The 15870-nt window shown below is 57.1% G+C and overlaps 4 protein-coding genes across 4 annotated transcripts; 2 read left to right on the plus strand and 2 right to left on the minus strand.

Annotated features, from left to right (window-relative positions):
- The first annotated feature begins 1470 nt into the window (after positions 1-1470).
- On the plus strand, positions 1471-4174 carry JDV02_000260 (uncharacterized protein). The gene is made up of 8 exons (XM_047981044.1): positions 1471-1534; positions 1738-2980; positions 3030-3120; positions 3177-3266; positions 3331-3422; positions 3478-3735; positions 3793-3861; positions 3912-4174. Exons 2-8 carry the CDS (start codon positions 2115-2117, stop codon positions 4096-4098), a joined length of 1653 nt encoding a protein of 550 aa, XP_047837002.1. The 5' UTR covers positions 1471-1534; positions 1738-2114; the 3' UTR covers positions 4099-4174.
- A 242-nt stretch (positions 4175-4416) lies between these two features.
- Positions 4417-5880, minus strand: rio2 (Non-specific serine/threonine protein kinase). The gene is made up of 2 exons (XM_047981045.1): positions 5726-5880; positions 4417-5672 (listed from the first exon to the last, which is right to left on the minus strand). The coding sequence occupies exons 1-2, from the start codon at positions 5786-5788 to the stop codon at positions 4485-4487; spliced, it is 1251 nt and encodes a 416-aa protein (XP_047837003.1). The 5' UTR covers positions 5789-5880; the 3' UTR covers positions 4417-4484.
- Positions 5881-6072: 192 nt separating this feature from the next.
- RPN1 (proteasome regulatory particle base subunit) lies at positions 6073-9538 on the plus strand. The gene is made up of 4 exons (XM_047981046.1): positions 6073-6396; positions 6455-6528; positions 6588-9065; positions 9170-9538. Exons 1-4 carry the CDS (start codon positions 6279-6281, stop codon positions 9194-9196), a joined length of 2697 nt encoding a protein of 898 aa, XP_047837004.1. The 5' UTR covers positions 6073-6278; the 3' UTR covers positions 9197-9538.
- On the minus strand, positions 9459-13402 carry JDV02_000263 (uncharacterized protein). Its single transcript, XM_047981047.1, has 2 exons — positions 10908-13402; positions 9459-10843 (listed from the first exon to the last, which is right to left on the minus strand). The coding sequence occupies exons 1-2, from the start codon at positions 13331-13333 to the stop codon at positions 9940-9942; spliced, it is 3330 nt and encodes a 1109-aa protein (XP_047837005.1). The 5' UTR covers positions 13334-13402; the 3' UTR covers positions 9459-9939.
- Positions 13403-15870: the final 2468 nt, after the last annotated feature.

The raw sequence follows: 15870 nt of genomic DNA on the forward strand, positions 1-15870 counted from the left end.
CCCTTAATCCCTACTCTCTTCTGTATTCAGTATCGTTAACCTGCTTTTCCGGCCATCGATCCCTTCCTCTCGTGCAGAAAGCTGCGGTGATCCAGCCCGCGAACCTAGAGCGAAGCAAACGAGACGTTCTGGGGCATCGCTGCGACGAACAAGCACAAAATCGACACCTATTTGCATGGAGTTCGCAGCAGTTTCAGTATAACGTATTTTGACACCAGCGAAGGCTTTTCCGCATTGAGCCCTGTGCGCGGTCAAATTGTCGAACACGCAGTGGGCATCAGGTGAACTCACTGTTCCAACGTCGTCCAGGACGGAGACGCTTTTCGGAAATCCATCGACCTAATCAGGACCGCCAGGGGGCTTCTTGAAAGCGACTCAGATACCCATTTTGCAGCTGTCGTATTTGTCAACGCCGCCAGTCGTCGCCTCGGCGCGGCCTGAAAACATTCAGTCGGACAAAGAAAGCAGATCATCGACGACTGTCATCTCAGCATCCGACCCTGCAACGGCAGGCAAAGGCAAGGCCCTCAGGACAAAGGAGCGGAAACATTTGAATCCGGGGACGGTTCGACAGTCACAGCACGTCAGCAGTCTTTATAGAAGCAAGGCAAGAGCAGAGCAGAGCAGGACAGGACCCGGATAGAACTGTCTTCCTGAGTCGCCGCGTCCGATTCGTCGGCAGTACCGAGCTCTTATTAAATCCATCGCCTAAATACCAGGAGGGCAACTACCGAAGTTCCTTTAGTACCTAACGGGGCGGACACTGCAGTACCTTACCGTTCAGTGCTGCGACTGCCTCCGAAAATAGGTAGCTCCCACTGGAAGAAGCTGCCCTTGTTCGGGCTCCCGGGACGGCACCCAGCCTGCCGAGGACCTCACTGACGGCTCTGAACAGGCGCGCCGAAGCACTCAACGGCGGCTCCAGCCACCTGCCACGGCGACGGCAGTGAATCAACGTCAAATCAGTGACGCCTTGCCCCATCTGGCGGTGCTCCAGGCTGTCATTCACGGCCCGGCTGCCAGCTGCGCGGCCTACCTTAGGTACCTGCCTTGCCTTAGACTTCGCCTCCCCACAAACTCTCCTCGTCTCCTTCAAACTCTTCGACGGAGACGCATCTTGCTTGCCTCCACAGCCATCACCGCCAGTGCAGTGGAAGTGACCATCGGCTCCTTCCTCATTCTTCCTCGCTTCTTTGGAACCGCAATCGCAATTACCTTGGCCCGTATAGCCTTACAGACAAAGGTAAGCAGCGTCCGATTCCCCATACTTGGCTTCTTATTCTTCTCCCCATCCACTTCTCTTCTTCCTTCGCACCAGCAGCAGCATCAAACTCCACTCCAAAGCAACACGTTCTCCCGATTCTTTGGCCAGGCCGATCGATCGATCTCTTTCGAAGCCTCATCTTGCTCGATAGCTTGTTCTATCTTACTGACTCTCGCTTCATCTCAGGTGTCTTGGTACCGGAAACATTTGCCTCGCGGATCACGAGCTGGTTTCTGCCATCACGCCAGCTAGCCGCCACACGGGTCCAAGGTGAGTTTGATATTTCAACTTCTAAATCTTGACCGACATCTTGTTTCGCCTTGCGCCCTTGGTGAAGGTTTGGCAGAGTGGCCGTTTTTCGTTACCCACGGCTGTAATCCTGCCTTGCTTTCGCCCTTTTCTTGGGATGAGCAACCTCTCTTTCCATCTCTTTGACTACTGGCGGTGCGTTTTCCTGCTAACGAGTCCTGAAGATATTTGTCCTGCCGCCGCGCCGTTTCCATCTTGAACCATCATTCGAGACGAATTTGTGGCCCACCCGAGTAAGTTGATGGCGTCGGACCGCGTCCAGCAAAACATTTGCCCGAGCGTGAAGTCACCGCATTACAAGCTCGGGAGCTTGAGGACGTGAAACGCCCTGTTGGCCCGGCCTCTTCATTAGCATTGCACTATATAAAAAGGCTTCTGCTTCTCTGAACGCCCAAGCACCGGCCAAGCACCGGCCAAAACTTCTCGACATTTCATTGCTGCGGCAGCTTCACACAAATGCAATTGGAATTCGCTGACCAGACTGTCACAGGCAAGCAACCCCTTGAGAATTTATCAGCAGCACACTTCGACAGCTGCTACTATGGACGCTGGTACTGGTGTTGCTGCCCAGTATTTCCCCAACCCGACTGGACGCAACGTCCACGGCCACGCTCCGACTCACGCGGGTGCCGACCACGGCTTAGGCCAGATGATGAGCCAGTTTGCTGGACTCGGTCTTGGAGGCATGGGGATTCACAACAACTCGGCGCCTCTTCCTCTTGGCCCTGGACATCTCATGGTAGGATCTGATGGACAGTTTGTCCTGGCTCCCATGCCAGCTGCTCAGCCGATGGGAATGAGCCACTCCCAGGAGCACCCTTACAATAGCTACGGCATGCCCGCCGGTGGCTATGGCCCCCCTTATGTTGGCCTCCCGATGCCTCTCATGCCCTACACTCCCGGTCGGGCCCATGCGGCCCAGCCCCGTGTTGAGCGAGGCAACTCCGATGTCCCCGGACTTGAGAACCGTCGTGGCTCTTACTCGACGACCGAGTCGACTCCAGCCACGCCATTCTATGGTGCCATGTCTCAGCGAGACGGCCCTCGCGTTGCGAGCCTCGATCGTTCCGCGTACACGACTCCGTCTCCTCAGCAGATGGGTCTGACCTCTCTTCACGGAGAAGCCTCCAAGGCGGTCATTCCTGCGATTTCCGACAGCCACATTGACGATCTCCTGAAGAAGGATCCAGCTATTCCCCGTGCTGTCCCGGCTGTGTTCACCCCCCCTGGCCAGATGAAGAGCCTTGAGCAGAGCCTCGAGAACCGCATCCCCGGCAACCGCAACGTTTACATTCGCGGCCTCCATCCCACTACTGATGATCGACTGCTGTACGAGTTTGCCGCCCGCTTTGGAGCCGTGGAGACTTCCAAGGCAATCATCGACACCAATACTGGGGCTTGCAAAGGGTATGTGACATTCACTGGCATTACGTTCTGGTTTCTGACATTCCACTAGATTCGGCTTCGCCAAATTTGTCAACGTTCTCGACTCGGAGTCATGCATCCGCGGCTTCCACCGCCTCGGCTACGAGGTTGGATTTGCTCGTGTAAGTGCCTTCCCCTTCGTAACTTGACACCCCTCGAGCTAATCATAATGCTGCAGGAATCATTCAACTCGCGCCTCAAGGCCGAAGGCGACGAATGTTCGACAAACCTCTACATCTCGAACCTTCCGAAGAGCCTTACTGAGGTGGTAAGTTCGAAAGTGCAGTGAAAAACGAGGCTTGGTCGAGGGGCTGCACTGACATGAATCATAGGAGCTTGCTACCATCTTTCTCGGATACACAATCCTGTCCAGCAAGATCCTGCGTGACAGCATGGGGAACAGCCGCGGTGTGGGCTTCGCCCGGTCAGTTTTTTTTCAGTGTTCGTTTGACTGTGCCATGCACTAATCCACCTGACAGCTTCGAGTCTCGCGACGTTTGCGATGAAGTTATTCGCAAGTTCAACGGCGTCAGCATCGGCGAGGAGGCGCTCCTCATGAACATTCGCTACGCCGACACTCCAGCTCAGAAGGAGCTGAAGCGTGTCACTGCGGAGCGCCGACAGTTCCGCACCAACGAATACAACATCGGCGCATACGGCACCCCTCTGGTTGGGCTGAGCCCTACTCTGTACGGCCAGCAGTCCCAGTGGCGTCGCAACATTCCCATTTCGCGCAGGCATGTGGTCCCTTGCGCCTTACCCTACCACCATCTAACGCTTATTTGCTGCTGTAGTGCGATCACGATGTCGAATGACGACAGCAACGCGTCGAGAAACTCGGGAGCCCGCCGTGGATTGTCCGAGTATGCTCCGCGTCTCAGCATCTTCAGTACGTACTGACCTCTCTGTTCAGGACGGTCTTGGGCTCGAGTTCGGACGCGAACGTTTCGACCCCCAACTCCTCGGAGTGTGAGGAGGGCGTCTCGATTCCTGCGGATCCAACCGTCGCTGCAGCCGTCGCTGACGAGAGTGTTCAAATGACGTCGCCTTCTACCAAGAAGGATTCGTCCAAGAAGGCGGCCGAGGATGAGGCGAAGTAAATGTCGTCCTGGCCATCTTCACTTTTCCTTTGTCACCCCCATGCCATGCACTTTGTTTTTGCTGCATTCATTGGTACCCTCCTACCGTTTTTGGAGCCCACGGACCATGGACGTTGCGACAGTGTTAGGCTGTTGTGAATGAGGCATTTTCAGGTCCCAAGGCGTTCATAGTATTGACGATGAAGTGCGAGCAAGGACTCCCATTTTACGCAGTTTTGTAGTCTAGATTCTAGGGACTGGCAATGGGGATGGTGACAGATTACGCACGCACGCGACGAGAGTGGCCTTGCATTGTCATGTAGATCAACTGATTCATTCGTGAATTTCACACTAATTCAAGTGAGAACTTGCTCCTGCTGATGGGTATCATACTTTTGACGCTGCCTCTATACTGCAAGTTTTGACAAGCCTTCTTGTACTGAGCTGGTGGCACCGGGGCCAGCCTCGTCCTGTACCGAGTGACTGGGTCCATCTGCTGCAGCTTCATCGTCCCCCGCTGTTGTAGATCCTATGACGACGGGACCCTCGTCGTCTCCATCGCTTTGTTCCTCGTCATCTTCGTCCTCTTCACTGTCGACTTCGTCCCCGGAGTCTACGTCAGTTCCTTCTTTCGCAACCTTCTCCTTGATAGCAGCCTCCAAGTCCTTGAGCATCTTCTTCGTGAAACCCGAGGCTTCGACGGTGGCATCAAGTCTCTTCAGTCCACCCTTGCCAACAGTCTTTTTGGCATCTTTGAAGAATGGTCCAGGTTGCGTACTTGTGAAGTGAAATCGGCGATCAAAGAACCTCTTGATGCAATTGATATCTCTGTCAAAATACATTTCTGCGTTTTGGTGTTCCATAGATACCATCTGAGGGAAGTCGATGACGATGGGCTCGAGGCTGATGGACTCCTGTCCATCCTCCGATGTCGTCTTCGTCTCCTTGATGAGAATGTTGAACTCGTTGAAGTCACCGTGGATGAGGCCATGACTAGCTAATCGCAATATCAGTGCGATGAGATCGGCGTACAAAGATGCAGGATTGGGCACGGTGGCGATTTGGCGTAGGGGAAAGGCGTCGATGAGCGTCATGACGATGGTGTGTCGGGATTGCGCAATCGGAACCGGGACCGGAAAGCTCTCCTCGTGCAGAGCCTTCATGAAGGCAAATTCTTTCATGGCGGCTAGCCTTGAGAGATACATCCATGATCCAGACGCGCGGTTCTTGAGGTAGTCGCGGTTGGACTTGACCGACCGGAACGATATCCTGCCGAGGCGGTGGATCTTGAGCACACGCTGCGTCCCCGTGTGATCCGCAACGACCATGATGTCGCTTTCCTTACCAACTCCAATTCGGTTTCCGACACTGTAAACGTCTTTGCGCTGTGCATGGGTGTGCAAAGCGAGATAATCGAGGCCGCCGTACGTCAGGCGATAGCCATCGTATTTGGCTTCTTTGACTCGGGCGATGAGACCAACCTTGGCGAGTGCCGATATGCTCTTGTGTACTCCGCTCGCGCCGCCTCTAAGGCGCGAGATCCTCTCGATTAGTGGTGTCGGTACGATTTCGTGGTTCTTGCTGCCCATCTCGACCTGATAGATGGCCATTAGGGTTGCCCTGGAAGACAGGAGAGATGGAAACGTACCGCCGTCAAGACCCGCCAATCCTCTGACGCCAAATGGCGCATTGCCCGTGTGTCCAACTTCATGACTGCTGTGACGTACAACGGAATGGAGCTCACAGCAAAACGTAGATATCGTGTCTGGCTCAAGACACACCTGAACGGATCGTGGGGGTTTGATGGACGTTGGAAGGTGGGGCAGGGGACCAGGAAAATTGGCTGATAAGATCTAATCGATAGTATCCCAGGATTCCTATCGCGGAAGAACCTTTCGGAGGCGACCACTGCCGCCGCACGTGATTGCGAGGCTAGGGTGGTCCATCGGTCGCAGGCGGCAGCGCCTGGCGTAACCAGAGCTACGCCATTCTGGAGCAGCCCTCTGGAGCTTGACTGCCATCCACATCCATCATCTTCCACCACATCCGACCCTGACCGGCGGCTTCCTCCAAACGCGTCAATACCGACATAATCACTCTCCGAGTGTCGATTATATACATTGGGATTTTGTCGCTGCACCCACTCCTTTGTTCGCCGCTTTCTCGGAGCTCCCGCCGGTCTCGAGACACCATTCGTCAACATGGCCCAGGACAGCGACGCGCCCAAGGCGGTTGACAAGGGCAAAGGGAAGGCCGTGGACGAGTCCAAAGATGACAAGCCTGTTCTGAACGGCAAGAAGGAGGATAGCAAGAAGGACGGTATGTTTGGCGGCAGCCCCAGCGACGCCGCAGAGCGCACGCTAACGACCCCGAGTAGCTGCAGAGGAGGAGCTCAATGAGGAGGACCAGCAGCTCAAAAATGAGCTCGACATGATGGTTGAGCGGCTTACGGTATGGTCCTGGTCGATGACACCACTACTGGAGGGGTGTGGCTGACTGACGACGCGCAGGAGTCAAACACGGAACTCTACAAGACTGCCCTCGAGGCCATGAAGACATCGATCAAGACCTCGACATCATCAATGACGGCGGTGCCGAAACCGCTCAAGTTCCTGCGACCGCACTACGAGACCTTGACAAAGCTCTATGAGGAGTGGCCCGCTGGGGAGAACAAGACGTCTTTGGCGGACGTCCTGTCCGTCATTGGCATGACGTACTCGGACGAAGATAGGCAAGACACGCTCAAGTACCGGCTGCTTGCCCCGGCATCTGATATCATCTCCTGGGGACATGAATACGTCAGACATCTGGCTCTCGAGATTGGAGAGGTGTACGGAAAGCGCATCACCGCCGACGAGCCTACAAAAGATCTGGTTGACCTCGCCCTGGTCCTGGTGCCCCAATTCATCAATAGCAACGCCGAAGCAGACGCCGTCGATCTCATGAGCGAACTGGAGATTATTGAGCAGATCCCCAAGTATGTGGACGAGAACACCTATTCTAGGGTGTGCTTGTACATGGTCAGCATGGTCAACCTACTCACGTATCCCGACAACGAGACCTTCCTTCGCACGGCACACAACATTTACATGGAGTACAAGCAATTCACACAAGCCATGACTCTGGCCATTCGGCTCCACGACATCGAACTCATCCGTGCTGACTTTGACAAGGCCGAGGATCCGGCGTTGAAGAAGCAATTAGCCTTCCTGATTGCCCGTCAAAGGATAGTCATGGAACTTCCAGAGGAGACCTTGGACGAGCAAGAGAGTGCGGAATGTCTTTCGAACCTTAAGCTGTCGGAGCATTTCAAATCACTTGGGAAGGAGCTGAACATCCTGGATCCGAAGACCATCGAGGACATTTACAAGAGCCACCTTGAGAGCAGCCGCGTGGCGGGCATGACTAACCTAGACTCGGCCAGGCACAACCTCGCGTCTGCGTTTGTGAACGCGTTTGTCAATGCCGGCTTCGGCAACGACAAGATGATGCTGGTGGATGGCGAGAAAGAGACGTGGGTCTGGAAGACCAAGGCAGAGGGCATGATGTCGACTGTTGCCTCCATGGGCACGTTGCTTCTGTGGGACATCGAAAACGGTCTGGACAAGATCGACAAGTACACCTACTCACCGGAGCCAGAGATATCTGCTGGCGCCATGCTTGCTATTGGGATCATGAACTCAGGCGTACGGATAGATTCCGAGCCGGCGCTGGCGCTTCTCGGCGACGCCGAGAAGCTGCAGGACCAAAACCCTTTGGTCAAGATAGCGTGTATCATGGGCCTCGGCTTGTCATACGCGGGGTCCAACAAGGAGGACCTGCTAGACCTGCTTCTCCCAATCATCAGCGATTCGTCGCAAGACATGGATATCTCGGCCATGGCAGCACTCGCCTGTGGCTTGATCTTTGTCGGCTCCTCCCATCCTGAGGTGTCCGAGGCCATTGTCACAACTCTTATGGACGAGGACCGGAAGAATCAACTGACGGACAAGTGGACACGGTTTTTGGCACTGGGACTGGGACTGCTGTTCTTCGGGCGGCAAGAGGAGGTCGACGTTATCCTGGAAACGCTCAAGGCTGTAGACCACCCCATGGCGAAGCCCACGGCGGTTCTGGCCGAGATATGTGCGTGGGCGGGCACTGGTGCCGTGCTCAAGATCCAGGAGCTGTTACACATCTGCAACGAGCACAAGGAAGAGTCGGACGACAAGAAGGGCGATGAGCTCCTCCAGGCTTATGCCGTGATCGGCATCGCTCTGGTGGCGATGGGCGAGGACGTGGGACAGGAGATGGTTTTGCGGCAGTTTGGGCATCTGATGCACTACGGAGAGGCCAACATCCGCAAGGCGGTTCCTCTCGCCATGGGTTTAATCAGTCCCAGCAACCCGCAGATGAAGGTGTACGATACGCTGTCGAGGTACAGCCACGACAACGACCCCGAGGTCGCCATCAACGCCATCTTCGCCATGGGCATGCTGGGCGCGGGCACCAACAACGCCAGACTGGCGCAGCTTCTGCGACAGCTCGCCAGCTACTACCACCGCGACCAAGACGCACTTTTCATGGTCCGCATCGCGCAGGGACTGCTACATATGGGCAAGGGCACGCTGTCTATCAACCCGTTCCACACCGATCGGCAGGTGCTTTCCCACGTGGCGGCGGCCGGCCTCCTGGCGACCATGGTGGCCATGATCGACCCAAAGGAGTTCATCTGCTCCACGTCACACTACCTCCTCTACTTCTTGGTGCCTGCCATGCACCCGCGCTTCCTCGTCACGCTTGACGAGAGCCTGAAGCCGCTCAAGGTCAATGTGCGTGTTGGTCAGGCCGTGGACGTGGTGGGCCAGGCTGGGCGGCCCAAGACCATTACGGGCTGGCAGACGCAGAGCACGCCGGTCCTGCTGGGCTACGGGGAGCGCGCCGAGCTGGAGGACGAGCAGTACATCAGCCTCAACAGCACGCTCGAGGGCCTAGTAATCCTACGAAAGGTGAGTTTGCATGCAATATTCCCCCGCCCCCTCTTCCCTCCCTCCGACCGAGGTGAACGCTTGTTATGCTCACTTGAACGTGCGCTGACATGCAATGCAAACAGAACCCCGAGTGGGAGGACGGAAAATAGACGCGATCGTACTGGAGGGTGGGAACGGGGATTTCGTGACAGGGAGGCGCGGAGTGCGAAACGCCTTGCGTCCATGCCGCCCTAGTCTTGTGGGCAAAAATCCTACCGGTGCGACTGTATAGTATGGTATGGTAGTCCACGCGTGTCTGCGTGTGTGTGTGCGCGAGTTTCGCAGGCACAAATACTTGCTTGACACGGCGCGGGCATGTGCATCGATAAGATGGGGGGACAAGAACATCGCACACAAGAACATTTTATAAAATCGAATTGACTACCATGGTCTGAGTCTGACGCATGGTTTTGATTATTGTCAGTTGCATGCTAGCTATACATGTTTGCGCTATAGGAACATGAAATGTCTATATATCATCCGTAGCCGCTCCCGATGTGTGTGGTAGGGCGGGTGCCTCGATGTCATGACCCAAGATTCTGCCCTGCCTTGCTTGGCTGGCCGGCTGCCGCCCCGTCTATGCATATTATTTTTGTTTTCCAAGAGGAAAGCCCGAGGTTTGTAACATATGTGTGTCCCCAAATTCGTCATGGAAGCTGTCGTAGTCGTAGTGGTGATGGTGGTGGCGGTGGCGGTAGTTAGTAGTGAAGTAGGAAGCGGAGGCGGTGGCGGATATGGCGGGTAAGTAAGACAGCAAAAGGATGCACACAGTGATGATGGCACACACCCCCGAAACCAATTCGGCAGGCGGGCGTGCCACGCCGTCTCGGACCCGGGACCCCAACCAAGCCCCTTACCACGTATCGGGGCCAAACTTGTCTCCATCGGCGACGGTCCTGTACGAGCAGGCCTGCCAGTCGCAGCCCTGCTTGTACACCTCTGTGCCCCACCACGTGAAGCCCTTCATCCAGCCGGGGTAGATGAAGCCGAAGAAGACGACGACGATGCCAAAGGCAAGGCCCGAGTCGAGGGCGGCGGAGAGTGTCATGGTGTACTTGCCCCACCAGGCGCTGGCGCGGCGCTTCACGAGGTAGTTGAAGAAGAAGCAGACGAGGGCCCAGACGGAAAAGTTGAGCCCCGTGGCCGGGGGGATCCAGCCCATGGCGCCGAAGATGACGGGCAGATTGACCTTGCGGAGGATGCTGCCGCGGCGCTTGCGGGCGTAGAGCCACAGCGGGATGGGGAGGAGGGCGCCGAGCGGGAAGCACCAGACGAGGGCGCGGTATATGGCGGTGGGGCCGAAGAACTCGCCGGGTCCGACGACGCCCCAGAGGATGGAGCCGTTGAAGTGGACGCGGGCGATGGGGCAGGTGAAGCCGTTGACGGCCTCGGAGGTGCAAATGCCCTTGACGTTGGCGAACATCCAGTTGAGGACGCCAATCTGCGTGACCGACGAGACGAGCGTCGCAACGACCTGCACAGAGAACATGATGCGCGGGGGGATCTTCATGTAGTGTCCGAGCTTGAGGTCCGACGCGAACTTGATGCCCTGCGCCGACGAGATGTAGCCGTAGGTGACGAAGACCATGTTGGCGATGGGGCGGCCGGGGAAGACGACGCCGCAGATGAGCTGGCAGATGAGGTAGATGCTGCTGTGCTGGTTGGTGACGGCCATGATGATGCCGTTGGGGATGAAGAAGATGGCGCCGATGGCCAGCGACAACAGGAGGCCGTACCAGGGGAGGTGGACGGGGTAGCTTTGATTGAGCACGGTCAGCGATACGAGATGCACAGGACGCGGTGATGATGTGAAGGACCTACTACTCGACGAGGAACATGCCAATGGCCGTCATGGACACAAATGTCAAGAGATACCAGCTCGCCGGGGCATCCTTGTACCGTCTCATCAGCCGGCAATGCACGTCCTCGCGGCTCAACAGATTATCGATGTTGGGCATTGATCCAGACATGCGCGTGTATGTGTCGCTGCCGAGGGAGCCGCTCGAAGCCGCCCGCGAGTCGTTGACCGGCTGGTATGCCGGCTTACCATTCTCCCGCGCCTCCTCCAATGCCTTCTTCCACGTCCGCCAGATGTCGTGACCGTGCCAGCAGAGCGTGTGGGTCAGAAGCGCAGCCAGCCCGGCAAACTGCACGCCATAGCTGAGCATGTACGTGACGGGCAGGAAGACGCGACTGTACTTGGAGTAGGCCTCTCTGTCGAAGAGGAATTCTGGAGTCAGGATCTTGCTGACGTCGTAGATCTTGCCCGTGTTGTCGAAGACGCCCGCGGACAAGATGGGCATGTACGACGAAAACAGGACGTTTGAGTAGTAAAATATGGGCGCGATGATCCACATGACAATAGCCAGGCCGCCAATGACATTCATGGCAGCCCAGAAGGGCACAAGCAGTGGTGACCCGACATAGGTGATTTGCGCCCAGTCAAAGGTCATGGGGAAGAGTCCCAGACCCGACGTGACGCCAAACAGGTTGGCGAGGACGACGTTCTTGGGCGCGAACCAAGTGATGACGCTAAAGTAGCTGAGCGCGGGGAACAGCAGGCCCGGGAGAAAGTAGAAGGCAAAGGCGGCGGTCCAGACGATATAGAAGAACTTCCAGCGACTGATGGTCCACCCATTGGCGGGCTTGTTGTCCTGCTTGTGGAGAGTCGAGAACATGGCCGCGGACATGAGGGTGCCGGGCCATATCATGCCGCTTGGCCGCACGAGGAAGCGGCGGGTGATGCCGGCGAAGCCGTAGCCCAGGATCTGGGTTGATATGGTGAGGAGCAGCTGGTACAGAATAGGGGCCTGCTGGTTGTAAAACTGCGTCTGTTCGACGATGACGTCGGTCGCAAAGGCAAAGCCAAAGGCGACATTGCTGCTCACGTAGACGCACGTGTGCTCCTTTTCGTTCCATCTCCCCTGAGCCAGCCATAGGCGCCACGACCCGAGCTTCTTGGGCGGGAGACGGCGCGGCATGGGGTCTTCGCGCTCGATAATGGAGGGGGTGCGAACGCCCTCGATGAATTCCTCATCAGGGTCATATGGCCGTTTGAGTAAGATGTCCCACAAGTGGCCGAGGGGGTGGACGAGAAGCAATGCAATGACGGGTGTAATGGCAACGCTAGGGTATCGCAGGGAGAAGAAGAGATTGGTGGAGGATCCGAGTATGGAAAAAAGAACGGAGAGGCACCACATGCGCGGGGTATTGATGGAAAGAGTGGTGTTGTCGGTCGGGGAAACGGATGCGCGAACGGCTTCGTGAGGGGAATTCTCCAGGTATTCGTGGTCGGAGTCGTCTGACTGATCTTGGTCGTCGAGGGGAAGCCCGTCGTCGGTGGTCAGGTCGTCGTCTTTGCCGTGATCCAGCATGTCGCCCGGCAGGGGCGCCTCTCCCAAGCCGAAGCGGCCATCGAGACCGGAGACGAGGGCGGCGCCGTCGAGCTCCTCGGACATTCGCGACGACTGCTTGGAGAGGCCAGAGCGCTTGGAGCTCAAGCTCCGGCGGCTCCGGCTGCTTTGGCGAAAGCCGTGGGAGTCTTCGGACTCGGTGTCGGTGTCGGCGGGTGAGGCATGCTGGCGCGGCGTGGCGGAGACGGAGCCGTAGGGGGAGGAGTCGCGGGCGTCGTCGGAGAGCAGAAAAGGAAGCCGCCGCTTCCTCTTGGGCGCCGCCATGGCGTCGTCGTCGGCGTCGTCGGCGTCAGCGTCGGGAATGTCGTCGACGAGGACGACCGAGGGAGCTTGGGGCTGGGGAAGCTCCTCCAGTGCTATCGCCTCGACAGATCGGGAGGTCGAGCGGGCATGGCGAGAAGATGTAGCGGCGGGCGTGTCGGGCGGGATGCGAATCTTGCGGGTCGCGTAAGGCGCTTGTCGAGGTCGGGCCTGTGAGACAGTGGATCGCGATGCGGAAGAGTCCTCGGGGGATGCCAGGGCTTGCAGCTGGGAAGGCTCGGCGCTGGGCTGGTGCGCCTGCCAATCCTGGAGAGGGCGTTGCAGATGGGAGTCACCGGCGGCGACCCTGGTCTCAGCCTTGGGGGCACCTGCAGACGAGGGGGCAAGGGCGGGCGGGCAGTTGGTGGTGGTGGTGGTGGTGGTCGCGGTGGTTGTGGAGGAGGATGTGGTAGCAGCAGCAGGAAGGGCGGTTGTGGAGGAGGTGGTGGTGGTGGTGGTAGTCTCGGGATTGGAATTGTCATTAGACGACCTCGAGTCGGTCTCGGTGCGGCGGCGGCGACGGCGGCGACCCATGGCGGGGCAGCGGGCGAAGTGGGCAGGACCTTGGCAGCCCGGGGCCCATGGACGACGGGAGGTCAGCAGCCGTCCAAGAAAGAGTCAGAGTGACGGAGTTTTGGCGGAGAGGGGGACGCGCATGGATGGAGCCGGAGATGGGGAACGGGGGACGGGGATTGGCAACGGAGGCAATGGAGGATCAATGGAGACGTCGCGGCGTCGTCGTCAACCTACCTTAGGCACGGTAACTACCACGTACACGATATAGTATACCTTAGTATAGTATCGCGGGTGCCGACCAGGGTGTCCAGACAGAGGGACGACGCTGGACGGCGAGAGGAGAGCGCGCAAGAGGCAACGGGTCCGGCGCTAATGCAACACTGGGATGGGCGGCGGGCCAGTCAGTAGGTTGTACTTGTGCTGTGTGTGGTCCGTAGCAGTAGTAGGATCCTCACTGTCGTCGACTGTCTCCCTGTCGTCCCTTGGTTGCCCAGTTGTCGGTTCGCAGAGAGAGCCTTCAGGCGGACTGCAGGTGCTGACTGTAGGTAGGAAGGTACCTATGCGGGTTCACGCTCACTGCCGACAAGGAGAGAGAAAGAGAGAGAGACGGGACCATGGAGACGGTGCTGCACGTTGGTGCTTGTGCGGGAGCTTGGCCCTTGAATTGCTTGCAGACGCCCAAAGGGTACCTTTCCCGATCCGCTGTGCTGGGAGAAAGTGCTCCCAAACCGTCGGCGCCTGGGCCGCAATGCAAGGCAGCACCTCACCGATGGAAGCGCTGCGCCGAGCGGGCGGGCGGCAGCGTGGGGCGCCAGGATTGGGGGGGGGCCTTGGGGGGGTCCATGCCCCCCTGCACGCACGCACACTGGCACACAGCGCCTGCAGGGATAGGTAGGGGCGTCGAGCACGATGACGGTGCGAGCCGCGGACCGTTTCGTTGTCTGCATTCACGGTGGCACAAGCGCCGATGAACAAGGGACGTGAGGCGATCAACCGAATTCTTATTCCGGTCGTGAAGCAGCGCGTTGGTGGGTTCGGGGTTTGCTGCCTCGCTTTGTTTTAGGGGGGACGCTGCCTGGACTACAGGTAAGGTACCTTACTACTACCTTAGGTACCTGTACTCTGCCATGAAAGGAAACACACCAACTGCCGTCTTCGTCGCAGCTCAACCTCCAAAGCACCAGCACCAAAGAGCGCTCGCCCTTGCTGACTGGAGATATCTCAACCTCACGCAGGGTCTCAGGGCCCTCTTCCTCCCACCAGCTCTCTCATCTTCATCACAAGGCATCAGAGCTGGGATCATGACTTCGTCGACTACCTTAGTGGGTACGAATGTATTGCCCCCGTCATGCATCGGCCAAGTCATCAGCAGCTACGGCGGCCACACCGCAATGACAACGGCCCAATCCACAAGACGCAGTTGTTGGTAAGCCAAGTGCCTACCTGTAACTCGGCAAGAAGCATTGTCACAATATCTCGCACTAACTATAGTTTAGTGCCTACCACTGCGTGCTTTCTTTCCTCCGTCTGATTTATGACATGGCTCCTCGCGATGCGTCTCTTGCATTCCTCCACCACCCACCCTAGCTCCCTCATGCCTGCGCGCATCAACTCAAAGCCCCATCGGCAGACCCTTGTCCATGTCTCGGCTCGTCTCCCACACCACACACCTCTTCAATAAACTGCTCGATGAGGCGCTCCTTCGCATTCTCGTCTTTCAACACTTCTTCGCCTCTTAGTACGCGAATCCACGCCCCAAACCTGCTCTTCGGAAACCGAGCTGCGGCAATCGACAGCGGACGGACTTTACCATAAATTGTTGGGCTCAGAAAGACCCACGGTCGTCGTGTACGAGTTAGTTGCGAGCGCCGCTAGCAGCGACTTGTGCTGTCGCCGTCGCAAGCAAGCGCGGAGTGGAACCTACTGGCTCCCAACTTCAGTATACGTGCGATGGCGTCGTACACTTTCTTATTAGCCCGTCTGCATTGACAGGACATTTCATGCTGTATATACTCTTCGTAGGTAGTCATTGGAATTTGTCGTTGCGCTTGGGTCTATATATACCGTACGTATTGCCTTTCAAGCTCAGCCTCCCCGCATCAACAGACAAAGCAAGTACGTATCAATATACTTGACGGCATTACGCCCGTCATCAAAAGGGGACTGGCCCTGCATAGCCAATCTGTTTGTGACTGAGCCCATTGTTGACGACTGTCATCGATCTCAACTGTATATGCACGAGGACGTTAAATGTTGCTTTGGCCGAAAGCGGCAACCCGAAAGTGCACATTTGATGCCTTTACCAAGCAGGATGTATTCGTACAAGTACCAAGGTAGTACGAAGCTATAGCGGCGCCACTATGGACGGGTGCAATGCATGCATGCCTCGTCCGACTTCACGTGTGCATTGACGAAGGCGCAGCGCAAGCACGCATCAACAGCCTCGGGACCCGAAGCAAGCAGGAAGATGAGGAGCCCAGGGCCCTCAAAGCAAAACGCAACAAACTGACCGCCTGGCACCATGTATCATGGCTAATGACACGTAGGTACCTACT

Source organism: Purpureocillium takamizusanense, chromosome 1, assembly GCF_022605165.1.
Source record: "Purpureocillium takamizusanense chromosome 1, complete sequence".
NCBI lineage: Eukaryota > Fungi > Ascomycota > Sordariomycetes > Hypocreales > Ophiocordycipitaceae > Purpureocillium > Purpureocillium takamizusanense.